This window comes from Manis pentadactyla, chromosome 10 (genome assembly GCF_030020395.1).
Source record: "Manis pentadactyla isolate mManPen7 chromosome 10, mManPen7.hap1, whole genome shotgun sequence".
NCBI classification, from domain to species: Eukaryota; Metazoa; Chordata; class Mammalia; order Pholidota; family Manidae; genus Manis; species Manis pentadactyla.
Window position 1 is genome coordinate 125,053,001 of NC_080028.1, and position 26,260 is coordinate 125,079,260.

At 52.6% G+C, this 26,260-nt stretch overlaps 2 protein-coding genes across 6 annotated transcripts; one reads left to right on the forward strand and one right to left on the reverse strand.

Annotated features, from left to right (window-relative positions):
- Positions 1-2,453: 2,453 nt before the first annotated feature.
- Positions 2,454-12,406, forward strand: EEF2KMT (eukaryotic elongation factor 2 lysine methyltransferase). 4 transcript variants are annotated; one of them, XM_057487627.1, is made up of 8 exons: positions 2,454-2,558; positions 4,694-4,756; positions 6,586-6,666; positions 7,832-7,933; positions 9,266-9,399; positions 9,482-9,777; positions 11,011-11,160; positions 12,187-12,406. In XM_057487627.1, the coding sequence occupies exons 1-8, from the start codon at positions 2,463-2,465 to the stop codon at positions 12,222-12,224; spliced, it is 960 nt and encodes a 319-aa protein (XP_057343610.1). In that variant the 5' UTR covers positions 2,454-2,462; the 3' UTR covers positions 12,225-12,406. The 4 variants fall into 4 exon arrangements, with proteins under 4 accessions (XP_057343610.1, XP_036787608.2, XP_036787609.2 ...); XM_036931713.2 differs by having other exon boundaries at positions 12,268-12,406; XM_036931714.2 differs by lacking the exon at positions 4,694-4,756 and having other exon boundaries at positions 12,268-12,406.
- On the reverse strand, positions 11,671-24,619 carry ALG1 (ALG1 chitobiosyldiphosphodolichol beta-mannosyltransferase). Of its 2 annotated transcripts, none has more exons than XM_036931708.2 (13): positions 24,383-24,619; positions 23,409-23,486; positions 23,198-23,257; positions 21,989-22,151; positions 20,432-20,521; positions 19,981-20,091; positions 19,074-19,195; positions 18,868-18,906; positions 18,495-18,554; positions 17,686-17,796; positions 15,253-15,367; positions 14,268-14,343; positions 11,671-13,231 (listed from the first exon to the last, which is right to left on the reverse strand). In XM_036931708.2, exons 1-13 carry the CDS (start codon positions 24,588-24,590, stop codon positions 13,100-13,102), a joined length of 1,365 nt encoding a protein of 454 aa, XP_036787603.2. In that variant the 5' UTR covers positions 24,591-24,619; the 3' UTR covers positions 11,671-13,099. The 2 variants fall into 2 exon arrangements, with proteins under 2 accessions (XP_036787603.2, XP_036787602.2); XM_036931707.2 differs by having other exon boundaries at positions 21,989-22,137; positions 23,198-23,301; positions 24,383-24,617.
- Positions 24,620-26,260: the final 1,641 nt, after the last annotated feature.

Here is a 26,260-nt window from a genome sequence, read left to right on the forward strand (position 1 = left end):
TCTGTCTTCACGCGGTGTTTGCTCTTCTCATATGAACACCAGTCGTGGAATTTAGAGCTCTCTGTAACCCAGGATGGCCTCATCTTAAATGAATTATACCTGCAAAGACTACTTCCAAATAAGATCACATTCCTAGGCACTAGGGGTTAGAACTTCCAACGTATCTTTTTGGGGGACATAATTCAACCCATAACACTGGTTTTGCCACCAATCAAAGCATTACATGGCCCTGGAGCACCTCTTCCTAAAATCTCTCAATAGTTACAGCATTATGTTGTACACTTGAAACTAATGTAATGTAATACTGTGCGTCAACTACCCTTCAATAAAAAATAATTATTAAAAAAAAAAAATAGTTACAGCATTAGAACAGGCTTTCGTATTCCTTATTACACCCAACCCTGTCCATTCTTCTACTTTAATATAGTTCCTGTCTCAATAGCACAGGGACCTCCCGAACACTGTAAACAGCTTAAGGAAAGTCAGAACTTTTTTTTACCTTAACTCCACCAAAAACCCTACATTTAACGCAATTTATACTTGAACTATAAATATTTCCTATAAGTTGAAGCATGACCTATGAAGGACTCTGTACCGTGAAGCAATATTTTAGAAAGAAATCAATTGATCCTTTTCTACAGAAACCATTAGCTATAGGGGAGATAAAGGAAAACTATGTACTGATTGAACTGCCATTCCCATAGCATAATTTCTAAAAGGCAACCATTCCATACAGTTAAAATGCATTAGATTTTTATTATTACTACTATTATTATTATTAAAGAAAGCCCCCAAATCCAGAAGTTACATCTTTAATATCGCATGTGCACATACATATCCCCTCTTGCCACTGGCAAGACCTCTGGGATATGTCCTAATGTTTCTCGCCATGTCAACACCACCTGGAATTTTTTCTTTCTGTGTTAAACAGCAGTTCTAATCTTCACTTACACCTCAACACGACACACCTGTGAGTCCATGGTTCCTTAGAAATCCCTTCAGTGCCTTGATTCTTCCAGATTCAGATCTGAGATGTGCAGCCTTATGAACCTTGTCCCTCCTGAGAGTTCACACAGCAAAATAAAGGTTTCTTCTGGGTGCGGGTCAGTGCTGCGGCCCACTCGGGGCCCTTCCCCAAACAGCTTCCCAATCTGTTTTTACAGCATCAGAAAAGGCTGGACCAGCCTGGATTTATTAATATCTTAGCATGATATCATACAGTATTACTCACTCTGGTGTTAAGTGTACATGCCCTTTTGCTCCTCAAAGGACAGGTAATTAATAGCTATTATGTGCGTTAATAAAGCCAGTATTTACGAGCTTAACTGACCTGTTCCCATTGGTTTTCATTGTCAACTACAGGCAGAGAGGATCAAAACAGCAGGAGCGACCCTGCGCGCCTGACCCAGCTGTAAGGCCACAGTCCACCCTCTCTGTTTGAATCAACAGTGTTGAGGAAATAAAAGATTAACAATTCTGGTGTCAGATTGTATGCTCGCTTCTTCCTGGTGGAAGGACAACCGCTGCGGGAATGCACTCTTCTCTCCCGCCCTCTCAGCGGGGCAGGCTGCAGGGTTTCTGGTCTGCAGGAGTGGTAAGATGGCATCTGTGCCCGCGTCCGCCGTCTGCAGCTACGTCCAACGCGCTCCTTCTCAAGACCCTTCCAGACGGGCTTTCTTGAGACGTTGGGGCAAACGTGCTGGACTCTGAACGCACTTCAAACTCCGCAGGCAGCCCCGTGGGCCCCGCAGTCTGTCCTGCTTCCCCTCAAGGCAGAACACCACGGAATGAGGGGAACCGCTTCCCTGCCTCCCTGTGCCCACCTCCGAGGTCCCTCAGGAGAAGCGCTTCCAGGGCGCAGCCTTGGGCAGTACGGGGTCGGGACCGCCGGGGCGGCCCGCCTGACAGGACTCAGGGCGTCTCTGGAAACGTTTCGGCTGCTGGCGGCGGTGCGGGGAGCTCGCCTTGCAGGGAGTCCCCTGCTCACCGCCCCCGCCGCCTCCGACCGTCTCTCCCCGTCCTCCATTCGGGACCAGCTCCTGCACCGGCGCCTTGACCCGAGCGCGCTTCTCCAAGGAGAGGCAGGGCGGCGCCGCCCGGGCCCGCGGCCCTGGGCCTGAGGAGGCGGCTTGCGGGCGGCGGGACTCCCTCTCGCCCAGGCGGAGGGGGACGTGTCCGCCCATGCGGGCCTCACCAAGAGACCCTCGAGGAGGTGCAGGGACCTCCTCGATAATGATTACCTGGCGCTTGGCGTGACTGGACGCCGCCAGAGAGGCGACGCCACCCGCCCTGCACGAACCTGGCGCCAAAATCTGGCTCCGCCCCTTCAGCGCTTGGACCCGCCCCAGGACCCGCCCTCGCCCTAAGCCCGCCTTCTGAGCGCGCGCCCGCCCCCAAGCTCCGCCCCTGGTCCCCACGTACGGCTCCGTCTCCCGGGGCAACGCCGAAGCCCCGCCCCCGCCATGGCGCCCGAGCAGACCGCGGAGGCTGCGAGCCTGCTGAGGAATTTCGAGCGCCGCTTCCTGGCTGCTCGCTCGCTGCGCTCCTTCCCCTGGCAGGTGGGTAACAGGGCGCGCGGGGAGCGGCTGCGGGAGGCGGTGGGGCGGGTTCTGGGCTCCCAAACCCGCCCACCCCGCCACGTGACGTTCTGGGCGCCCTCGCGAAGTCGCACGTGGGGTCCTGGACCGCGGGGGTCCACAGGCCCCGCGCGCCGGCCGCGGGGAGCAGGAGGCCCACCCCGCACTCGGCCATCAGCCCCTCCTCCCCTGGGCTCCCCCCGCTTGGCTGCATTTGCAGGCTGGGCCCCACGAATTCAAGCAATGCGGGATTTCCTCCCAACTCCCCTTTTGACTCGGGCTTTGAGGGTCTTGAGCAGTTCACGATCAAATTCATTACTTTTCTTTTAGCAGTTATCCTAGCCACTGGGTAACAGCTGCTGCCGCCTATTTAAATAGCGTCCTCGACAGCGGGAGACCACACTGCAGTGAGCCCACTGATTGGTCACAGACCCCCGCAGCCCTGGGTGTCCTCTGCGTCATCCGCACTGGACAGAAACCTCCCAGAGGCAGCTTGAGGCTCCTAGGCCTTTGATGGAAGATACTGGGAGGTCTCACCTCTCATGCCCTGCGGACCGGCCATCTACATAGGCAAATGACTGCGGCAGCATTCTGCCGACACAGGGACTCTAATGACCTGCGTCCTTTATAATTCATGAGTTCACTGTCATGACTCAGTTTGGATATATGCCTCCCTAAGTCTGCCCCATCTTACAGGGTGGTGGTTAGTCATTTGTGTTTCATTGACATACACCATTGAGCATTCTGACTTATCATTTCCCATCAGAAATTAATATGTACATTTTTTTAACCCAAAATTAAAACCTTCATAATAGCATCCCTGGGACCCAATTCAAATCGACCATAATGGTTTACATGAAATGCGTGCATACTCTGTACCAGGCCCATGCTAGACACTTAGGCTGGCCCACAACATCCATGCAGTGAGTACTATCAATACCATTCTCATTTAACCAAAACGGTTGATTAGAAAGAAATAGAGTGCAGCAGTGGAAAGCTCAGACCTGGGAGAACAGCCTGCCTGTTTTGCATCCTGACCCAACCCACATACAAGCTGACCTTGGGCAAGTGACTGCATCTCTCTGTGCCGTGGTTTTCTTATTAAGCAGGGGATATAATGATACTCACCTCCTGGAGCTGTTGTCAGGATTGCATGAGTATGAGGCACCTGAGACAGTGCCTGGCTCAGAGTAAGTGTTAGCTAGTATTTTTATTCTGTCACTGAATGGTTATGAATGGCTTCCATGAGCCAGGCTCCAGGGATCAACAACACTACAGATAAGGCCCTGCTGAGATGAGAGAGCTGGAGAATAAACAGGTAAATGAATAAATAAGAAAATACCAGGAGATGACAGTGGCTGTAAAGTCAACAAAAGAAAGAAATATATTATCAAACGAGTTAGGAAGACCTCCCCAAAAAGGTGACGCCTGAGCCAGGACCTGTACAGTGAAGCAGCCAGGAGTGGTTCTCACCCTGCCAGTGAGAACAAGCTGCTGCAGCTAAGGAACAGCAAGGAGGCCGGTGTGGCTGGGGTGGAGTAGCAGGGACGGGACAGGTAGAGGCAGATGAGGTCAGAGAGGAGGACCAGGGCCAGGTTGTATAGGCCTTTTGGAGCATGATAAGTTGCTGTGGAGAGATTATTTGTCAGGTGTCACACACTAGCTGGGATGGTCTGAGCTCACTGCGAGGCTGGAGTTCCCCTGTAGGCAAGGGCTGCATAACCAGGCCTGGCATCTGCACGTTCTGATGTCCATTCTAGCTCTGATGTCAAGTCCAGGCCAAGCCCGTCAGGCCCTGATGCCGTGGCTCCCCCCATAATTGCTGGCTGACCAGTTCAGCCATGGAGCTGCTGTGTGACCCAGGGGAGGCGAAGTAACCGGGACTAATGCAACCAATGGTCTGTCTTCTGGCATTCTTCCTCCGACTCATCCAGATGTAAGCAGGCATTTCTCAAGTTCAGACTTTCAACCGCCTGTAGCTTCCACTTCCAGTGGCCCCCAGGTCCCCGGGGCGTGATCACTCAGCGCTTTGCCAACATGTCCTATTGCATGTTTAATGTTCCTGCGAAAATGCCCTTGAGATTTCTCTCTCTCTCCTGCCCACCCTCTCTGAATAGATCCTGGAAGAGAAATTAAGGGACTCATCAGGTTCTGAGCTACTGCTGAATATTTTGCAGAAGGTAAGGATCACAGAGTCAGTGGGGCGCATCACTAGCCTCCTGACTGCGCATGAAGACGTGACAGAAGCGCAGTGTGGGCACTCGTATCCTTTAAAAGGAAAGGTGCTGTGTTTGGGTGACAGCATCTCAGCTCCAGCTCTTTCATTTTCTTAGATGAAGATGTCAGAATACACAGAAATCTGCATGCGAGGAGGGAATCTGGGGGAGGATTTTTAAAAGCAAGATAACAGCTGTGGGAACATCTAGCATTTGGTGGCCGCTCAGAGAATTTCTTCACATTTAAGGGAAAAATAAGAAGGCACTCGTGTCTTCTAGACATAGATGTCCCCTCCTTTGCAGAGGTGGGGTGTGGACTCTTAAGGTGCATCAGTTGGCACTTCATGTGGCCTGGCCATGTGGATTGAGTGAACATAAGTCTGTATCTGGGCTCTCAACCCTCTTCAGAGTCATGAACCCATCTGAACACCCAAAGCTATGGACTCCCTCCCCAGAAAAAAATGCACCAGAAGAATACATTTTGTGTACAAATTAGGGGATTCACAGACCTTCCTCCCACCACCAAGCCCAGGCTAAGAATTGCTGTGTGGAGGTGACCAAGGTTGCCCATCTGACCACCACATGGAGAAGATGCAGCCGTAGCTAGGGAAGGCATCCAGGGCCATCCAGCCCGTGGGGATGTGAGCTCAGAGATCTCTGAGGTCGATGTCTTGCAGCCTGCTCTCTTTTTCAGAAAGCCTTGAGGATGGTGTGGGTATCTGTTGCCCTCGGGTAAAATCATGTCCCTTCAGCCAGTAGGCCCCATATGACCCAGCCCCTCCTCTCACTGCCCCTCTTGCCATGCCCTTCCCCAAATGCCAGGCCGTGGCTGCCTGGGAGCCTGCAGAAGCTACCCCCTCTGCCTGAGATCTCTCCCCTGCTGTTTGCTTCTCTGGCTTTCAGCTGAAGGGTTGCCCCGGAGAGCCCCTTCCACCTTCACTGCCTCCCAGGCAGGGCCCCCACCGTCCCCCATCCTGGCCGTCACCCCACTCATCACAGTCTGGCTCCTGCCCACTCCTCGACGGGGGATGTGAGCCCCGGGACAGGTGCCAGGCCTCGGCCTCATTCCTGGCATCTGGGCTCTCTCCCAGGAAGCCAGACAGTCCCACGGTTGTCCTCACTGCAAACTTTTGTTCGTGCTGGCTGCCCTGGGAAGGGGTGCGTCTTAGTCCATCCTGGCTGCTATAACAAATACCATAGACTGGGCGGCTTATAGACAACAGGAATTTATTTCTCTCAGTTCTGGAGTCTGGGGTGTCCAAGATCAAGGTACCAGCGGATTTAGGGTCTGATGAGGGCCCGCTTCCTGGTTCACAGACAGCTGTCTTTTCGCTGTGTCCTCATGTGGTGGAAAGAGCAAGGGGCTCTCTCGGGCCTCTGTTATAATGTCAGTGATCTCATTCATGAGGCTCCACCTCATGACCCATCACATCCCAAAGGCCCCGCCTCCAACTACCATGGTTCTGGGGGTTAGGCTTCAACATTCCAATTAGGGACGATACAAACATTCAGCCTATAGCAGGGTGTTAGCTTGAGCACATAATGCCCCATGTTTCTGCCCAGAATGGGCATTAGAAATACTGCCACAGTCTGTGCTGCTGTAGCAGAGACATTTTTTTAGGAAAGAGCTTGTATCTTATGACTCTGAGATGCAGGAAGGCCGCTGGGGCCAGAACACTCGTGTCTGTACATGCCTTTCCTAAAGGATTGAGTCACTGGAGTTTGCCCTCTATCCACTTGAAGCTCATGGGTGGGGGTCTGTCCAGCAACCCACACTGTGTCCTTTGTCACAGACTGTGAAGCATCCTCTGTGCGTGAATCACCCACCGTCAGTGAAGTATGCCCAGGGCTTTCTCTCAGAGCTCATCAAAAAGGTCAGTAACGGGCATTGTCTGTGTGCAGCCAGCCAGTGGCTGGGTCTCCAAAAGTGGCCCATCTGCCTGGCTTTGCTTTTTGGAGCTGAGCTCAGTTCCGTGCCCTTTGCCTGCTCTGCAAACCCCCATATGTCCAGGGGCTCCCCGGCAGTGCTCCCAGCTGGGTTCCAGTGAGAGGCCACGGAGGGCAGGAGGAAGGGAGAGGCCAGGGGATTTCTCTCTGCTCCAAGGGGTCTCCACCACGGCTGCCTCTCCTCTGTGGTCCCAGCTCCCCCCAGTGCAGGTTCTCGTTCCTACCAGGCGGCCTCTGAGCACGGAGAGCCCACCTTCTCCCTCTGTCTTTCTGGAGGGACTTTGACAGCTTCCTGCTGTTACCAATCTCTGAATTGCCGCACGGTTCCCTGTTGCAAGTTTTAGGGCTTTCAGTACCTTCGTAACGTGTTCCCTTTATTACCTTTTCCCCAGTGACCCACCTGGTGTGGGCTCTTTTCCTGACTGATACAGGATGGAGTTTAAGCATAAGCCCACACCTGTTGGGTTTCACATCAGCTCAGGGAAGCTGTTCCTCGGTGCTCTGCCACAGACCCGCTGCGGTGGGCCACCGGACACGAGGGCTGTGTTCCCGGACAGGTCAGCACACAGAGCAGTCCAGCCTCTCTTACCTCCCACCCCATTGTCACCAACATGGTGCATCTAGTGGTGGCCAGCAGGTCTCCCCAGCACCCCAGGAGAGGGATGGCCACCCTGCTGCCATGGGGCACAAGACGGGAGCTGCCCAGTGATGAAGCCACTCCCTTCAGTGTGGGGTGCCTGGCTTGTGGCTTTGCCAGGGTACACTTAAAAGCACCATTGGGTTACTCCATCCATGACATCAACAGAAGGACAGGCTGTCTGTTGCCTCACGTGACCCCATTTCCACTGCCCTACACTATATGCTTGACCCCACCCTCTCTACACCTCTCCAAGATACTCCCCAGATCCCCCCACCAAATGAAATTTTTATATGCCAGGTGGCCTATGTTACATCATTCCATCCCAAATCTCCCCTCCAAATCTGGCGAAAGCCCTCCAGCCATTTTTACAAGTCAGAGCAAACAGATGGAACCTTTGATTCACGATTCAACGTAATGCTCTTGTCTGACACCCTCCCTCTGCCTGCCCCCAGCATGAGGCTGTCCACAAGGAGCCCTTGGACCAGCTGTATGAGGCGTTGGCGGAGGTCCTGACAGCCAAGGAGCACCCCCAGTGCTACCGGAGTTATCTGCTGGTAGGGGACACGTGCCACCACACACACACAAGCCAGTTGCCTTCCTCCACCCGAGGACTCAGGCTCCAGGCAGCCTCACATGGGTCCAAGTCCTGACTCATCAGCTCTTAGGTGAGGTCAGGTAACCTCCCTGAGCCTCGGTTTCCTCATCACTAAACCAAGCACTTCAACACATAGTCATGCCTGTCTTATGGGGGGACCTGAGGGTAAACTAAGCAAGGCACAGTAACTGCCCAGCAGGGACCTGGTGCTCAGTACTCCATAAATGCTTGATGGATGGATAGTTGTTACAGGTTAGCAGTCTCAGCCTTCTGACTGGTCTTCTAGCTTCTTGGCCCACAGAAATCCATTCTGCACACAAAGCCAGAAGGATCTTGGGTTGTATTTGTTTGTTTTTTACCTTTTATTATAAAACACAGGTACAGAAAAATACACAAAATAAATGTACAGCTTACCAAATTGTTGCAAGGTGGCCACTGTGGTAACTGCCACTCCAGTCGAAGGACAGAACTTCGGCAGCCTTTCCACGAGACCCCTCCATCCAACCCATTCACGGGCCAGCCCTTCCTCCCTGAAAAGTAACTGCCATCTGCCTTTAAGTATAATCCCTGTGCTTTTCTCACTTCTGGGTGCACCTCTGTAGACACCAGCGTTAGTCGTTAACTAGATCTGACTTGAAGCCTCCCTTTATCTCTCTCTTTTCCCAGCAGTATCTCTATTAAACAGCCCTGGTGGTTTGGCCTGGAGAGCTTTCCAGAGGCTAGATTTGGTTGCGTACATATGGTGCTATTCGGTGTGCTCTTCTATCCTGTTTCCCACAAATTGGTGGCTGGATTCAGAGCCCTGCTCAGATTCATGTCCATTTGACCCTTTGGCAAGAACACAACATGGGGTTCTAGGAGACACATCGTCTCTGTTTTTCACTCTTAATTGTAGCACTTACAGGTGCTCAAAGCTTAGGTTCATTCATTAGTTGGGGATGCAGAAGGGTAATTTTCTGGCTCTGTCACCTGGTTTTCATTCATTAGCTGGAGTAATTTTATAAAGAGGTGGCTCCCCTCACCTGCTATCTGGTTACCCACTGGTACAGCTCCTAGAGGAAAGGCAGAATAGAGGCTTGATTCTTCACTTTGCAACACAGTGAATTGGTTCCCTTTCATCCCCAGAAGGGGGTACAACTCTTTGCAAATCATGTCCTCACTGAAGTTCAGAATGTGCTATTTTCTCTCCTTGAGTCTTTTAAATATCCTGTGGGTTTTTTTTTTTTCTTTTTAACACCAGCTCCTTGTCTCCTGGTGACTGGATTAATTCTCTCCTCCTGTCTCGGTCCAGCCTTCTGGAGACTCGGTCACGCTCTCTGAGAGCACGGCCATCATTTCCCATGGCACCACTGGCCTGGTCACATGGAACGCCGCACTCTATCTTGCAGAATGGGCAATAGAGAACCCGATGGCCTTCACTCACAGGTGACCTCGTGTTGCAGGGCAGGTCACCAAGGCAGGTTTGCCCTGATACAGTAGCAGACACGCGTCCTCTTCTCTGACCCAGGACTGTCTTAGAGCTCGGCAGTGGAGCCGGCCTCACAGGCCTGGTCATTTGCAAGATGTGCTGTCCCAGAGCATACGTCTTCAGTGACTGTCACAGCCGTGTCCTTGAGCAGCTCCGAGGGAATATCCTTCTCAATGGTCTCTCGTTGGAGCCAGGTGCCACTGCCGCTGCGCAGCACCCAGGACACAACACCGGAGACTCAGAGAGTCCCAGGGTGATGGTGGCCCAGCTGGACTGGGACATCGTGACAGCCCCTCAGCTCGCTGCCTTCCAGCCAGACGTTGTCATCGCAGCAGGTATGCCCGGCCCAGGTCACTGGAGTGAGTGGCTTTGCTGTAGCTCCATCCAGCTCCCAGTTCTGGGCAGGAAACAGTGGACGTTGCCTGGGTAGAGCAGGGAGTGACAGGACTTCCAGAAAGGTCATTGTGGGCCCCCAGGGTGATGCCTCTTGGATGCCTTAAAGCCACAGCCCTCTTGTTTGAGTCAGTGGCCATACATGCTTCTGTTATAACGGTTCTGTCATAAATGAACCCACCTTTTCTCAGCAAAGCCTGAGATGAGCAGAACAGGCCTCAGGGCACTAAACCAGTCTGACCTCTTAGCCAGGCTGCAGCTGAATGGACAAGACTATCATGTCCCTCCCCCAGACCCAAAACGAAATGGCTGGGGCAGCCCCATGAAGCAGGGGAGCCAAACACCAGCCCCACCTGCACGTCTGCTGCCCCCAGTCTGCAGGTGCAAGGCAAACATGGCCCTGGACTGTCTGATTCCTCCACGTGTCACAGGTCCGATTACAGTGGCGCCCCGGTCAGGGAAGGAGCTCTGAGTGCCCCCACCTCTGCCGACCCTCCTCCTGCCTGCTCCACGCACTTCTGTGTTGTCACCGCCTGTCTGCGTCTCTGAGCCCGAGGGCTCTGCCTGCCTGCCCCAGTGTCTTTCAGAGATGAGCCCCACAAGGAGAGGACCGCCCATTTCTGGTGCAAAGATGGGGTCCTTGGGAGAAGTGGTGTTTGGCATGGCCACCAAAAGGCCCCTTGCCCCCTGCCAAGCTCACCCAGTCCCTCTGTAAGCTGGCCGTGCTGTGTCTCGGGTCCACAGCAGCCAGAACGCAGAGCCTGAGTGGCCCTCGCCTCACTCCCTGCGAGCCCGGCTGAGGGGTGGGACCGAGCGTGTCCCCCCACTTGCAGCTGACAAAGCCGCAGGCCCCCGAAAACAGGAAGTCGGAGGCAAAGACAGCTTTGCTTCATTAAGGGCCTTCTGAATAGGCCTCAGGCAAAGAATTGATTTGTCTTTAAAAGAACACCAGTGAGTCCTGGGTATTTTTCATTTGCTGCCGTGTCTTTCGGCAGCTTTTCTTCCAAGGGCTTTCCTGTGTGACCCCTCACCTTCTTCCCACCCAGTAGCACAAAACTAACGGAACTGCTGTCTCCAGGCCTCAGCCTGGGCTGAGGTCCGCAGGCTCAGCACCCCATGCTGCGGTCGGAATCCTGGATGGCGTCCCTCCCAGCAGCCTGAGGCTTTCGTTGCAGATGTGCTGTATTGTCCGGAGACGATCCTGTCCCTGGTCGGGGTCCTGCACAGGCTCTCTGCTTGCCGGGAGGACCAGCGGGCACCTGACGCCTACATTGCCTTCACTGTCCGCAACCCGGAGACGTGCCAGCTGTTCACCACAGGGCTGGGTGAGTCCTGAGCCCTGGGACGGGCTGCTGCGAGGCCACCCAGGCCTGCAGAGCCATTGTGCTGGCCCTACACTGGACTCCAGTGAGGCAAAGATCAGGAAAGAAACCAGGACCTGGAGATAAACCAGAAAGCCCCAGACCAATGTGCAGCGACGCAGGTGCTCTGGCAGGGAGGGGGGTAGTTCATGCAGTGAAACACCAGGGTGCAGGGGGCGCCGCATGGCCAACTGGCGCCGGGTGCCCTGCACCACCACCCTGCAATCCCCAGCACATGCCAGGCCCAACCAGGGCTTTCCGCACACAACCTGGCAGCAGTGCGGCACCTGTGTGCCCCAGCCCGCCCCCAAAGCCCCACCCATAGCATCCTCTGCTGACGGACAAAACCCAAATGCCGCCACATGTGCTGTGTCCCACTGACAGAGGGCTATGCAGCCTTGAAAAAGATCCTTCAGACACTAAAAATACCCACACTACAATTTAAAGGAAGAAAGCAATGTGCCAAACAGCATAAATAGTTTAAGCCCATTTTATTTTTAAAAATCATCATCTTCATATTAATGTACATAAGGGAGAAAATCTAGAAGAATATATACCAACTAACAGTTATTGTAGTTGGATGGCAGAATTATAAACACTTCTACACTTATATGTCTAACACTTCATTTTTATGAATGTTAATGTCTCATTCATAAAAACCAGTGATGACAATGGTCCTTGCCAAGCGCTCTTCAGACCTGAATGAGTCCCTTCTGACCCGTGTCCAGCCTTTGTGAAGAGATGCCAGGCTGGAGGCTCAGGAAGAAATGGCTCACGTCTTGGCTCCTCCTAAGCTGTACCTGGTGATGGGGAGGAGGACCAGTGCAAAGTGACAGGGACCCAGACGGGCCTGTGACTGCCAGGCCCGGGCATGGCCCGGTGGGTAGAGATGGCAAACCTGCTACGAACTGCTTAAAAACTCATCCCACCCCTGGAGGCTGGTTCTGAGTGTCTAGATGGGGCCTGGAACCATCATTTATGCACCCCCAGGTCCGTCCTGCACCCTCGCTGATTGGGTGGCCTCCTAGCCCCGAGCCCCACCACCCTGAGATGCGTGTGCTCTGTCTCCAGGCCGGGCCGGGATCCCATGGGAAAAAGTGCCACAGCATGACCAGAAACTGTTCTCCTATGAGGAGCACTCGGAAATGGCCATTCTGAAACTGACGCTGTAAGTCTACATTTTTGAAGATTAAAGGGAAAATTAAATCACTATCCTGGAAAGAATTTTTATGTGGGAAAGCTGATAAAACTTTCACTGGACTTGAATGACTTAATTTATTAATTCAGAATCAGGAACCACAAACTGTGTTCTAATAAAATATAAGCTGTTCAAGTATGTGCTTTCTGCCAGTAGTTCAAGCAAATCCCATAAATCAGGAAGGAAAATGTGGAATAAAAATGTACCGAGTATGATTTCCCCCAACCTGGACACATGTCCCTCCGAAAGCCAAGCCTATTGTGCAGGTCTTCATGCTCTCCCAGTGCAGCCTTGTGATTCAAGGCAAGAATCAAAATAATAAGGACCCAACAGGGCAGATGCTAGGGAAGGCAGACACCGGGAGACAAAGACAGGGACGAAGAAATGTCAAAGAAGCCACAAGCAAGTAACAGTAGAGTAACACACCGGAGGGCAGGAGGGGGGCCCTCACACAACAGAAGAAAAGAGGTGATTCAGAGCCTCCAAAGAAGTAACCAGGCTGAACCAGTTTCCTGGGCCACAAACTCCTGAAGTTACTTTAAAAAGTATCTTCATTCTGCAGGCGCTCCTGTCAGCTGCCGTCCACTGGGGGGCGCTGCTCTACAGCGTCTGCCCAGGGACTGGACGTCAGCGTGAGGGTCTCTCTCTGCATAACGTCCAGCACAAGGACACGCTTAGGGGGTTTCAGTCTTTGGCCAAAGGGGGTCACATGTCCATAACCAAGGGGAGCACCGTCTGTTTCCAGCTCTCGTCCCAGTGGAGCTGCTCGGACTCCTGGAGGTTCTTCCGGAACTGGTTTAGTTTGCCAGCAGGATCAGGAAACTTTGAGAAAAGCATCTAAAAGAAACAAAGACCAGAACTTACCTCATCACCGCTTCCCACTCCCCACACCCAGCCCAGGCCCCACCCCAGACACAGGTAGCCAGGCCAGCGTTCCCACTGAAACCCTCCATCACGGCACTTCAGGGACCCCCGCCAGTTCCCGGAGCCCCCAGCAGGCCTCTGCTCTGGCCCAGCCTCCACGCTGTCTGGCCAGCTAACGGACCTCAAACTGTGATATGACCGACCTGGCGAGCCCCTCCCTCACCGGGCACGGGAGAGCCCTCAGGCCCCAGGCAGGCTGGGTCTCCTACCCGCTCCCCCTCGACAGCACAGCCAGGCTGCAGTGTTCCCCACACACCGCGTCTCTGCAGGGCTTTTCCTTCCAACAGCAGCACCTGCCCCTCGCCTCTGCCCAGCACCATCCAGCCTGTATCTTTTCCCTCTTTGCTAAACTAAATCAGGCATCTGCAAACAGCTGTGCACCAAATGCAGCAGCCCTACCCCCATCTTTGTAAATAAAGTTTTATTGGAACACAGCCATGCCCCTTTGTTCAGATTGTGCCTGCTTTCATGCCATAACAGAAATGAGAAATCCTCACAGAGACGATGGTGAAGCCTAAAATATTTTCTGTCTTGGCCTTTCCAGAAACTTTTGCCACCTGTTGGTCTGAACTGTCAAGACCAATGATGTATTACTTTTTGTCATAAAAAAATAAGTATCCTTTAAAGACTCCCACCCATCTCACAAGGCTGGTCCAGGAAGCTCTTCACTCTCACTCTCCATTCCTGGATCCAATCACTCCCCAAATAGCACACAGGATCCGCCTGGCTCTGGCACCCTCTGTGTGGTGTCAGCCCATAAACCTAGAGGGCAGGTGGGGCGAGCCCTAATTCCCCCAAATCCACGGAGGCCCAGCCTCTATGACTGCTGCTCCCTCCCTCAGCTTTTCACCCAGGCCCGCAGAGATCTGCCCCCCCCTGCACAGACATCAGGGAGCGTGGCGTGATGCCAGGCCCCAAACCCTCGGAGCCCTAGCCTGGACGTGACTACCTGCAGCTGAGCCGCCAGTTCCTCCGCGTCCTCAAAGACCAGGCCGTTTTCCTCGTGTTTCACGAGTTCATGTAAACTGCGGAGGAAGAACAGAGGGAGGCCTAAGAGCTGCCTGGAGAAGGAAACAGAAGTCCATGTGCCTACCCAGATCTGCACCCCCCACCCCACCCACAGGTTAAGTGAGGGCCAGGAACAGTCGGTCCTGTTTCAGTCAACCTGTTCTTAGATTTGGCGTGTGAATAAAAAAAAAACTGGATGGATACACACTAAAAATCCAAACCTATTCTGGAAAGGAGAGGAAGTAAAAGGATTTGGACCTTTTCTGCTACACGCTCTTGTAATAATATACTCAGTGAGTTCTGCATTTCTGTCTGAATTCCACAGCAGAGAAATGAAGTAAAAGGCAACCGCCCTGAGGCAGGCTCAGCACGCCAGGCTGGATAACCAGCAGAGGTTGATCCCTATGTGCCCAGAGCTCAGGTCTGATATCCTGTGTGTACCATTCAGAGGCTGGCTCTTAGCACCCAGCGGGGCCACTGTTTCTAAGGCCTCTTCTAACACCACCCTCTCCAATGCCCAGCTTTGCCATGAAGAGTGGAGACAGGGAATTAGGCTCATTTAACTGATTCGAATAGACCATTTAAGATCAGACAACAGGGACAGAGGAAAATAAAAGCCATGTAAATTGTGCAGGCAGGGCCAGGCACCAGTCTACCCTGGGAACACAAGCCCCCTTGAGCAGAGTATTAAGACACTACTTTCTGTTCAGCATGAGCTCTGTGGAAGCCAGCTCCTCAGTGGGGCACAGCCCAGCCCCAAGAACCACAAAAGCTCTGAATGTCTAGAGCCACCTGGCCGTGTGGCACGGATGGGGAGGCAGCGACATTCCTGGAGCAATCCTGACTGCACTGATCCCGCCCACCACCGCCCACGCCCAGGTGCTGAATGAGAACCTAACTCCCAGAAGATTCGGTTCTGCTCCTACCACTGGAAGTCCAGGGCACACACAGGCAGGCAGCACCCGAACATGTCCACCACCTTCATGGGCAGGTCCAGGCCACTAGAGGATTTGTGCAGGCACACACCCAGGTCCGCTGACCCTGCAGGTGAGAGCAAGGGGCCGTCAGAGCGCTGGCCATGCTCCCTGTGCACACAAATCCCCAAAGAACTGGATCAACACCTTTGGTGGGGAGTGCAAATTGGGTAACTGCACCCTAGCCCCACAACTGGCTGGAGTTGGCCAAGCAGCCTGGCACAGGGTGGGGGCACAGAGGCGCTTCCCAACTGTCATTCCTGGCCATTCAGCCCTATCTGAAAACTACCTGCCTGACACTACTACTTTTATTTAAACTAATTGCTCTTTTCTACTTAACCACAATGTATTTTAAAAGAATCCATAGCAGTTACTGCTTAATGGGTTCAAAGTTTCTGCATGGGGTGATGAAAATGTTTTGGAAATAGTGATGATTGCACAACACTGTGAATGCAACTAGTGCCACTGAGCTGGATACACACTTAAAAATGGAAAAATGGTTTTACTGGAGATGGCTGGTAATTGTAGGTCTGCTTTGGTTATGTAACTGTATTCCTATTATGTTAATGTGTGTGCGCAATTTAATTAGTAGTTTAAAACCTATACATGCTTATGTTACTCTACAAGAAGATATGTCAAAGAAATAATCAATCTTCCCATGTTTTCTTCCACCTGCTACTTCTATAGCTTTTCTTCTTCCTTCCTAATTACAACCCTTAAGTAGAATTCGTGCCTCATCGAATTTACCGAGTATCATAATTATTCCAAGTGGTAAAGATACCTCAAGACAAATGCTGGGCATAAAAGCCACAGGGCATAAATCTGCAAAGAAGTAAAAAGCTAACCTTTTCAAACAATATTGCTTCTCTCTCACTTACCAACTTTACATTTCCCTGTATGGCCCCGGAAGATGACTGGTTAGCCAGAGACGGGTAAGATTCCTCAAGGGAGGAACAACCTAAGACAGGCACAGTCACAGGGGGGCCATCAGGAAAGAAATTGGGGATCAACAGAGGTGAGGCTTAGAACCTCACCCCCCGTTTTGAGAGAAATCTTCTGCATCCGTGGATGTTTTGTTGCCCTTGTCTAGCTTGGATTAATACTTAGTCTACAGGCACACACCTGATCATCTACATTTGCCCTCTTACAGCACTAAACTATGTTTTCTACCTTTATCTTGCATCTACCTAACACGTCAGCATTTTATTAAAAATAATAATAATAAAATAAGGGAGAAATGTGGGATTCACATATAAATCAAGTATAAAAATCAAACGAATATTCATATTTGACTTGATTGTTTATAGTTCATAATGCATGAACAAAACCGAAAGTTTCTGTGATGACTGCCCTTGCACTGTTCACCATGTAAGAACTTGTTCACCATGTAAGAACTTGTTCATTATGCTTCAGAAGATTGGAGACTGATAAGAATTAGGTTCAGGGTGGATTAATGATTGTGCATTGAGTCCCCTATACAGAATTTTATTGTTGTTAACAACCATTTGATCAATAAATATGAGAGATGCCCTCTCAAAAAAAGAAAAAAAAAATTGTGGGTGAGGAAAAGAAAGAATATTTTCCTCAATAAACTTTTCCTTGGAAAAGGAAATACAATTTTTTTTAAAAAATGGAAAAATGGTTAAAACAGAACATTTTGTTAGAAAAAGAACCCATAGCAGACCCAAGAGAGAGAACCAGCTGCCACTGTAAAAGTAAAGCCAAATAAACAACCTCACATCACGAAACACTGGCGGGAAAGTCCTGCCTACCAAGGGCTCCGGCGGCCGCTGGAAGGTGAGGCCCTAGAGGCACAGCACAGCCAGCCTACACTCCCCTCCCCAGGGTAATGAAGGCGGGAGGAGGAGGGCGGAGGCTTCTTGCTGGGAGGGTCAGCACTGTCTGCGCATCATCCCTGCACCTCCCCAGACACTGCCCTCCCAGACTCAGGGAACAGGCCACAACCCAACACCCAGCCCTTCTGCCCAGATGCGTGGAAGAGCAAAGCAAGACTAAATGGAGCACGTGAGGCCAAAGAGATGTAACCCTCTCAGAATCCCTGGGCAAACAGCTCCTGGGCCCACCAGGAAACGGCCTCATCGCCTGCAGTTCATCCAAGAGCTCCTCCCACAGGTTCCTAGCAGGTGCATCTCCCTGCCCCGGATGCCCCCAGAGAAGGGCCCAAGGTAGGGCTGGGGCCTGTATATGCACGGCCCTTGAGCTAAGAATGGCTTTTAATTTTTAAAGGGCTGTGAAAACAAAGACTATGAGACAGGCTGGTAAAATATTTACTACCTGGCCTCTTTCAGAAAAACTGTCCCCTGCCCCAGGATCCCTTTTCAATCTCAGCCCTCTCGCTGCAGGCCTCCCGCTGGACGCCGTTACCTAGGAGCAGGGGGTAGTCCTCGGCCTCCAGCCACGGCGTACAGACCTGGATGTGCTGGAAACGCTTTCGGTCGATAAGGCGGCTGTAATACTCCTTTAGAGGACCTTTGCCTTGCACAGGAAATACAAGTCACTGCACCAGGCCCATCTCTGGCCCCATCCCAACCCCAGGCCTGACAAACCCCTGCGAGGGCAGGAGCAGAAGGCCCACCCCCAGGGGTGTGAGCCCTGACTACTGAGTCCACAGCCCTGCCCCCCAGGAACCTGTGCCCAGCGGGCCCTGTGCTGGGGAGGTGGTCAGGATAAACTGGCCAGGCACCAGAGTGCCGACCTGATACAGCTGCTCACATGCGCCGCCCTGTGCCCTGGCACGTGCAGTGGGCCCCCACTGCCCCCGGGAGCCACAAGGTCCAATGTGCAGGGTGGGGCAGCTGACCCAGGACCCTCCTCCTCCAGCCATACTCTGGAAGCAGCTTTACATGGGACAATACACTCTTTCTTTAAAAAAAAAAGAGAAAGATGTGCCTGGGAATCACTGCAGAAGTGGAAAGCGCCAGGATCCCTGAGATCATGCTCTAAGAGATCCAACTGGACTCCATGCCCTGCATGAGGCCCCTCTGAGCCTCAGTTTCTCCCTCTGTCAAGCTGGTGTAGAAAACCCTACATCAGAGAGTGGTGGTGAGGAATAACGAGACAAGGAACATCAGGTGCATGACGTGGGGAAGGCAGTCCTCACAATAAAGGCAGGTGCCTTCTACCCGCTCCACTAACCCCATTTCATACGGAACACGGATGGTCCCAGGCGGTACCTGTTATCACACAGACCAGAGAAGGAAGGCTTTCCCCATCCAGGATCAGCTGTTCAAACTCTGTGTGTGAAACAATAAAGGATGACCAGGATCATCTGTTCAGACTCGGGGAGGGGGCAGCAGAGCCGAGGGGGACACCACTCCCACTCACAGGTTCACTGTCCCGGAGGCAGTCCTTCGGACCTACGGCTGGCCACCCAGTGACCCTAGTGGGGACTCGCTGCCACCTCCACCTCCCGTGTCCTCAGGCTGGCCCGCCCAGTGTTCTGGGGGCAGAAACATGCTGCCGAGGACGCCATGCAAGGCTGGGCAGGCACCTCACAGCCCAACAGCCCCTGACTAGCCCGGCTCTTGGTCACAGCCACACACCTACTTTCTAATGCAGCCAGCAAGATGGAGAAGTCCTCGTCTTCTGTAAGAAAAGACAGCTGAGGGTCACAGGCCAGTTTTCAGATGACTGTCCTCCCAGCTCAGCCCTCCCCTTTCTCAGCATATAGGGCACAAACTGCCAGGGCAAGGAGAACCTAGGCTCAGCCAGCCACGCAAATGAGCCCCGCGTGCCCAGGAGGGTCCTGAGACCTGTCCAGCTCGTGCTGCTGACCAACAGGGCTGGCCGCCCTCCAAGACGTGTCACCGTCCCACTCCGAGCATCCTGCTCCGTGAAGGCTGACCTCTCCGAGGCCGGGTCCAAGGGTTCTGAGCTGATGGAGCAGAGAAAGGCTGTGAGACGCCACAGAGCTGGCCCACGGGCCCCAGGGCTGCCATCTCCCACCAGAGTAAGACCCACAGGCTCCGAAGGTCGGGAGTGCGGCCACATCACAGCCACCAGGCCAACCCTACGCCCCGAGGCCTTGCTTCCTTTCTCTAACAATATCTCTGTTGCCAGGTGCTAAGGTCACAACAGCAAACTCCTTCGCCCCTGCATCCTCAGGGCTTAGCCCCTGCCTTCATGGGGCTTACTGTTCCTATCATTTCCTCACTTAGGATGAGGACACGATACCCAACTGGTCACTGAAAGCAGCAAACAACCAGCTGTGTGAAGAGCTGCACCAAGGGCCTCCACTTAGCCAGTGAGACACCCCAGAGAACACACAGGTCCACAGACCTCGCCAGAGCCAGGAACCTGCAGGCAGGAGGTAAGGATGCCTCCAGCTTAGCACGGGATAAATGTTTCCTTAAAGGGCCAGAGAGTAAATGCTTTAGGCTTTGGGGACATCCAGTCTCTGTTCTAAAACTCAGCTCTCCTGTTGTAGTACAAAAATAGCCATGGACACACATAAAATAAAATGTGCTGCGTTCCAGTAACACTTTATTTATGAAGATAGGGGGCAGGCCTGCCACCACTGTTTGCCAATCCCTGGATGAGTGGATTCCCATGTCTGCAGCAAGGAGACGGGGAGGTCAGACAGCAACAGGGGGACAGGGAAGACACGGGACAGCAGCACGTGCAAGAGAAGGCAGCTAATGCTTGAAGACGCAGACCTACCAGGCCCTGAATGCAGAGTAGGTTCGGCCCAGCTTCACAAAGAGCTGGTGTTGCAGGTCCAAGGGCGTCTCTTTAAAGAAAGATGCTGGCTTGTCGTAGACGGTCACAGCTCTGCAATGAGACCACTTGGGAGACTCTAGGGAGGGGTGGAAAAGGCCTACGGAACACAGAGCGCAGGAGGATCCAGAAAGTAAGGGTGCTTAGGGGATCCAAGACAACAGTAAGGAGCTTTAGAATTACTTGGGGACACACAGAGGGCTGTCCTAAGACCAAAACTGCGGGGACTGTCTGGCTGGCTGGGAAAGAAGCTCCAGCCTCCGTCCTCGGCTTCCCAGAACCAGTAATCATCTGCCAGGCCTCTGGGTATTTCTAGATGCCTCGCCAACACGACGAGCAGGCACTGCAGCTGGAACGAAGCATACAGGGACCCCTCGCCTCCCCAGGGCCCTACCTGATACCCCAGTTCTCTGCCAGATCTTCCCGCATCGCGTTGGTCACACACAAGTTCAGGTGGGACAGGCGTCCGCAGATCTTCTCGTACCTGCAAAGACATTATCAGTGGTCAGCTGGGAATCCCAGCCTATGACCGGCGTCTCTGCTACCACCCTGCAGTGTGACTCAGCACCTTCTAGAAGAGACTGCGGAGCTGGGGTCTAAATCAGGTGCTGGTGAGGCACCTTCTCAGAGTCTGCATTCTCTGAGTTCCACCTGTACTATTTTTTCCTTCACATCTTCCTTTATGTCCTATCATCTTTCAGCTTCAACAGTTACTTTAAAAGGAAACCGAGTATCACTACAGAAGGGAAAATCCAGTCTCTCTTGCCACAAAAAGAAAAAATACAATAAAGACCTTACTAAATCTTAACCACACTGCACTGTTGACTGCAAAGGCCACGGGGCTCCATGCATTATAAGAGGAATTTAGCAAAGGTTAGTTAACAACAGATTAGCTCCCAACTGAGACTCAAGCCCCATCATGGGCAGAACTGAAAAAGAACTGGGAAAGGAGCAACTCAAGGTTAGGTAATGCTTCTGGTGTATCTCGGCCTGTTCCTCCCTGAGGCAGGGAAGGCTCTGGAACTGGACTGCTAAGGACTAAATTTGGGGCCTCACACTTAATAGCTGCATAAGGGCTGTCAGCCTTGGTCAGCCTCAGTTTTCTAGGCTGTGAAGGAGAATAGTAACAGGACATCCTCGCAGGGGGCATTGTGGACTGAATGGGATAATGGGCCTAGCATGCAGCAAGTGCTCAACAACTGTTTGCCACTGCCATTACCACCACCAGGGAAACGGCCATCTGGGGAAGGCGGCAGCCGGCCAATGGCCTGAGGTCCACCAAGGGAGATGTGACACACTCGGGCTCAGAACACAAACAACTCTTTCTGCTCCGTGTCCAACCTGCTCCCGCAGGCCCTTCTCTCTCCCTGTCTCAGCTGCAGTAGACTGTGGCCTGCATCCCCATCATCCAGCAGCAGCTCCCAGATTTTTGGGGGAGATATGGTCTGGGTGCACCCAGCTCTTGCAGCTGAGCCCTTCCTCCAAGCCTGAGACAATGGAGTTCTACAACAGCCCCCAACTCCACCCCAGCCTCAGCGGGGTCAGAGGACAGCAGGTGGGCATGAGCCAGTAAGAGAGGCATGCTATCTGCACTGAGCCCGAGGCGGGGGGATGAGAGCTAGGGGAGCTCCCCACCCCTGAGAAGCACCTCCAGGAGGCAGTGTGGAAAGAGATGACAGGGGTCCCGAATGACACCCTTTTGAGCTCAAAATCAGCCATTTCTCTGGACTTGCAATTTCATGCAAATTCATGTTTGTAAAAGTAAGAAAACAATAAACGCCCTCCTTTACTTAGGCCTGTTTCTATCACTTGTAATGAGCAGCAGCCTAACCGCTCAGCCTTGCACTTACCAAGGAACACATGGAGAACCACCTTCACTGAGACTCCGTGCTGACCCTTCGTCCTACGGCAGTTTGGGGAAGGTGTCTGCACCCTCCTCCCAGACACTCACCACTTGGCCAGCAGCACAAGGCAGTGGCGGGGGCCGTGCCCCAGACCCAAAATGGAGTAGCCATAGTTGTGCCAGTCAGTGACGAGCTTGCTCCCACAGAGGCAGCCCACAAACCAGCAGATGGCAATGGCAGGCAAGCCTGGTGGGTTCTGAGAAAGAGAGGCTTGAATGAAGGGGAGGAAACCTGGGTCACTGTCAGCAACAAACTGAGTGAAAACGGTTGCAACAAACTTGGCAGAGTTCATTATCTTTACAAAGCTCTGGATAATAGATAAGCAGAAGAAAGACCCTTCTTCCTCACCAAAAAATAAATAAAAATTGGCCAACCTGAGAAGTCCAGGATCATCAATAATCAAGGAGATGAATAATGGAACAAAGAGGCGCATGTTTCGTCTATTGGAATGCAAACTCTAACACACCTAACGCTAGCTGATGGTGGTAAGGACACAGGAGAAGAGGCACCCCCATTGCATGGGGGAAAAATTGACCCAAACTTACTCTAGGATTATCCAGCAATATGCCAGAGCATTTTAAAGGTGCCTGAACTCTGGCCAAGCACTTCAACCCACAGGAATTTACCCAAAGGAAGAAACTGCAAAAAAGTATGTTCACTGATGCTCTTCACTGTAATATTTGTAAAAGTAAAAATAAATCAGGAAGCATCTGAGTGTTCACTACGATGACACTAAATACACTAGGGTACATCACATAGTGGAATACAATGCAGCCAGTGAAAAGAAGATGCTTCTATATGTTAATAAGCAGTTATGGTAAAAGTTTCAGAGTATGACTTCAGAATCCAACTGACTACCTGCTTCAATTCCTGACTCCAGCACTTCCTAGCTGTGTGACAATGGGCTGCTTACAGAACTTCTCTGGGTCTAGGTTTCCTCATCTCTAAAATGCAGGCAATACAAGAACCTGCTTCTTCAGATTACTATCAGAAATTAAATAAGTTAACATATGTGAAACACTTAAAATTTGTAATAAATACTATGTAAGACTCTATCCATAATACACAGAAAAATAGAACAGATGGGTCATCTAAAAAAAAATGGACACATGACCATTAGCTTCTACTCATGTTTTCAGAAGTCTATATACACATATAAATATGCAATCTATTTACCAATGAGTACATTTTTTAAAGGCTGGAAAGTAGATAAGACTTAACAGTGGTTCTCAGAGAGGGAGGTGACGCTGACATACCTGGAGAAAGATGTAGGCTGCTGGCTCCCAGCACATCAACTTCCACAGCAAGTGCACCGCCTGAAATACAACTTTGACTCCATATTGGAGAATGTGGGGCCCAACTGCAAGTCAAAAAACAACTGTCACTACCAAAGGAATTCTTGGCAATTTGCAGAATCCCCACACACACGCACAGATTCAAGGCCATCTGCAGTTGACCGCATCCTACCTGCAAGTCTCTGAAGTTCTGGCAAACTCACAATCTGAATTCTGTCGCTCTGCAATAGCTCATCGTGGGGTTTGGAGTCTGCAAAAAATGTCCCCTTTAATGTATTGGACAGGGTGATCTAGTTCAAAGTGTGATGACTTCCCAACAGGCTGAATCATGGCATTTTGAAAAATAAGACTTTTCCAAACCTCTCTCTGTTCCTCAGCAGCCAGAACAGAGAACGACACCAGTTCCTATCTGGATTCCACTAGAATACCCCAGACGGGAGGGCCAAATCTTACCATCTTTATTTACTTAACACAATACCTGGCACACAGTAGGCACTGCAAACTGATCTAGATTCCCTGCTTAGTGGATTTATCTCACCACAGGGAGAACCCTAGGAAGTCCCACTCCATTCCCTCACCCTGGGATAGGAGACTCTCAGCAGGGACCAAGGGCAACCGGTGCTTCTGCCTGACAGCGAGGGTTGAGCTACCCTCTAAAGATGTCAACATGGAGGAAGATGGAGGAGCAGACACCCCTGCCGCTACACAGTGAGGGGAAAACCTGGACATGCGGTGCAAACAAAACATCTCCTGTCTGCAGAATTCTGCACCGAACTTGAGAAATGCTGAAGAGACAAGTTATCCGCTCAGACACAGCCTGACAACAGGAGCCCCAACGAGACGTGGCCACTAGCACTGGCCCTACCGTCGCACGCGCCTGATTCCAGTCTGTCTGTCCACACACTAGGAGCGTCGGTACTATGCAACGAGCTCACTTAGCTTGCGGCAGGCGCTCGATTAACGCTGCCTGTTCCCGGAGACCCACCGGGTAGAGGCTGGGCAGGAACTCGGCTCGTCCAATCTCGGAGAGCTGCCCAGAGGAGGGGAGAGAAGAGCGGCGTCCCGCCCCGGCCCTCTTGCGGCGGTCAAAGCCGCAGGGTCAGAGTCTGAGAGAGCAACCTCCCTCCCACATCCCCGGGCACTCACTGCAGAACCCCAGCAGGGTCACGGAAAAGCCGCACTTGGCCAACGACAGCGCGTGGTACTGCATGCGGGGGCTGCGGCCCACGTCGCCCAGGACCACGACCATCACGTGCCGGGCCGCGCATCCGCGCCGCCAGCGCTTATACGCAACCAGGAGCAGCAGCGGCAGAGACAGGGACGTCAGCAGCACAGCCACGCAGGAGGCCGCCATGTTGTGGGGGGGGGCGGCGGTCGCGGTCACGTGACCCTCCCGCGCGGGGCGCTCTGCGCAGCCGCAGACCGGGCCTCCTAGGGGGCGGAGGAGGCGTCGCTGGTGCTCGGTTCCCGCTGTGGGGGCCCGCGGAACCCCCGAGGAGGCTGGGAGCCGAGAACTGCGAGTACTTTAGGTAATGAAATAAAGTGTTTACGATGTGGGGGTCTAGGGACTTTTTTTTCAAGTTTCAAAGATAACTTCCAAATACAGTGAAACAACAATTCAGATGAATCTGATAACCTAATGTTAAAAAAAGAGGACAAATGCAGGGTGCATAGTGGGTGGTTCCGTTTAGTATATAGAATCAAAACTAGTCTTTGCTGTTTGAAGTCAGGAGAGCGACCAGCCTTGGAGGGTTGGGGAGTGAGTGGGGGGCGTGGGGAGGGGTCAGTGGGGAGCTGCCCGGGGGCTAGGGCTGGTTGTGTCCCGTCTCGTTCCGGGCGCTGCTAACGTGGGACAATAGCAGCAGCAGAAAACTTGTTCATTTTCCAGGATGCATGTTGTACTTGAATAAAACAAGAGAAAGAAAAAAATGACAAAGAAGTAGAAACCACGATTGGAAGTGCCCGTAGTAGTAAGAAGGGAGAATTTCCCACGGACTCGCCCGTGTCGCCTCCCAAAGCAACCACACTGAAGTTTCGTGTGTGTCCAGGAGAACCTTCGGACCTTGGAGAGGGTCCGGAGAGCGTGTCAGTGGAGCCCCCTCTGCCACCTCGCCCTGGGAGCCGCGCCAGAGCCTGTGTCCACCCGGCTCAGACACCGCCCGCCGCCGGCTGCCCCCTCCGCTCACGCACGGGACCAAGACACAAAAGGGCACCTCCTGCCTTGGTGAGAGCCTGGGCAAGGCGGCACAGCTCCGGCGTGGTTCCCAGCGCCCCTGGAACCCAGCTCAGGACTTAGCACGTGTCTCATGTGCTTCTCCCAATAGCCCTGTGACTCCCGTTTTACAGATAAGGACCCTGAAGGTCACACCATTAGTGAGGCAGCAGTTAAAGCTGAGCTGAAGAAGTGAAGGACAGATGAGCAGATACGTACACATGGGAGTGATGGGCAGACAGACACCGTGGGGCGCCTCATTATCCCCGGTTCCCAGCGAGACCTCTGCCTTTAGTTGGGTGGGTGTCGGGGCAGGGCGCGTGCAGAGGCTGGAACACATGCCCTGCCCACTCAGTCCACCCCCTGGAGGGAAGGGGCTGGGGTCCGAGACCTCGGCCTTCTGGGCTCCATGATCTTGGGCAAGTCAGTCTTGATCAATGGGATTTACTGCCTGTAAGTTAAAGGAGGAGACGTCAGACTTCAGAAAGCCCCTCCTGCTCTGATGATCTAAGAGGCAGAGGACCAGGTGCCAGGAGTAAATGCCTGCCTTCAAAAGGTGAAGCGCCGACCCGAAAAGGAGTTGGCGTCATTTCCCCAGGGAGAAAGGAGCGAAATGCACCACCAGCCAGGGCTGCTTCCCTGCTGGGCCGGGTCTGTTTGTCCCCCCTGCCCACTCGGCATACATCACATATGAAATCCTCTTCCAAAAGTGGGAGGCTGACTGATGGCAGAGTCAACGATGGTCAGAATGGGACTCAGGGATTGGAATTTCTGTGACTCCTTATACTAGCTATGAGACAACAGGTCACAAT

Bases quoted from the DNA above. Each gene is read 5' to 3' on its own strand.
- EEF2KMT (XM_036931713.2), top strand. From the start codon at position 2,463: ATGGCGCCCGAGCAGACCGCGGAGGCTGCGAGCCTGCTGAGGAATTTC. The intron at 2,559-4,693 runs GTGGGTAACAGG...CTCTCTGAATAG, and splicing joins TGCGCTCCTTCCCCTGGCAG to ATCCTGGAAGAGAAATTAAG. The intron at 7,934-9,265 runs GTAGGGGACACG...GTCTCGGTCCAG, and splicing joins GCTACCGGAGTTATCTGCTG to CCTTCTGGAGACTCGGTCAC.
- ALG1 (XM_036931707.2), bottom strand. From the start codon at position 24,590: ATGGCGGCCTCCTGCGTGGCTGTGCTGCTGACGTCCCTGTCTCTGCCG. The intron at 17,797-18,494 runs GTACCGCCTGGG...TTCCTGTGCAAG, and splicing joins TCTGGTCTGTGTGATAACAG to GCAAAGGTCCTCTAAAGGAG. The intron at 14,344-15,252 runs GTAGGAGCAGAA...CTTCCTCCGCAG, and splicing joins TGTGCCCTGGACTTCCAGTG to TTTACATGAACTCGTGAAAC.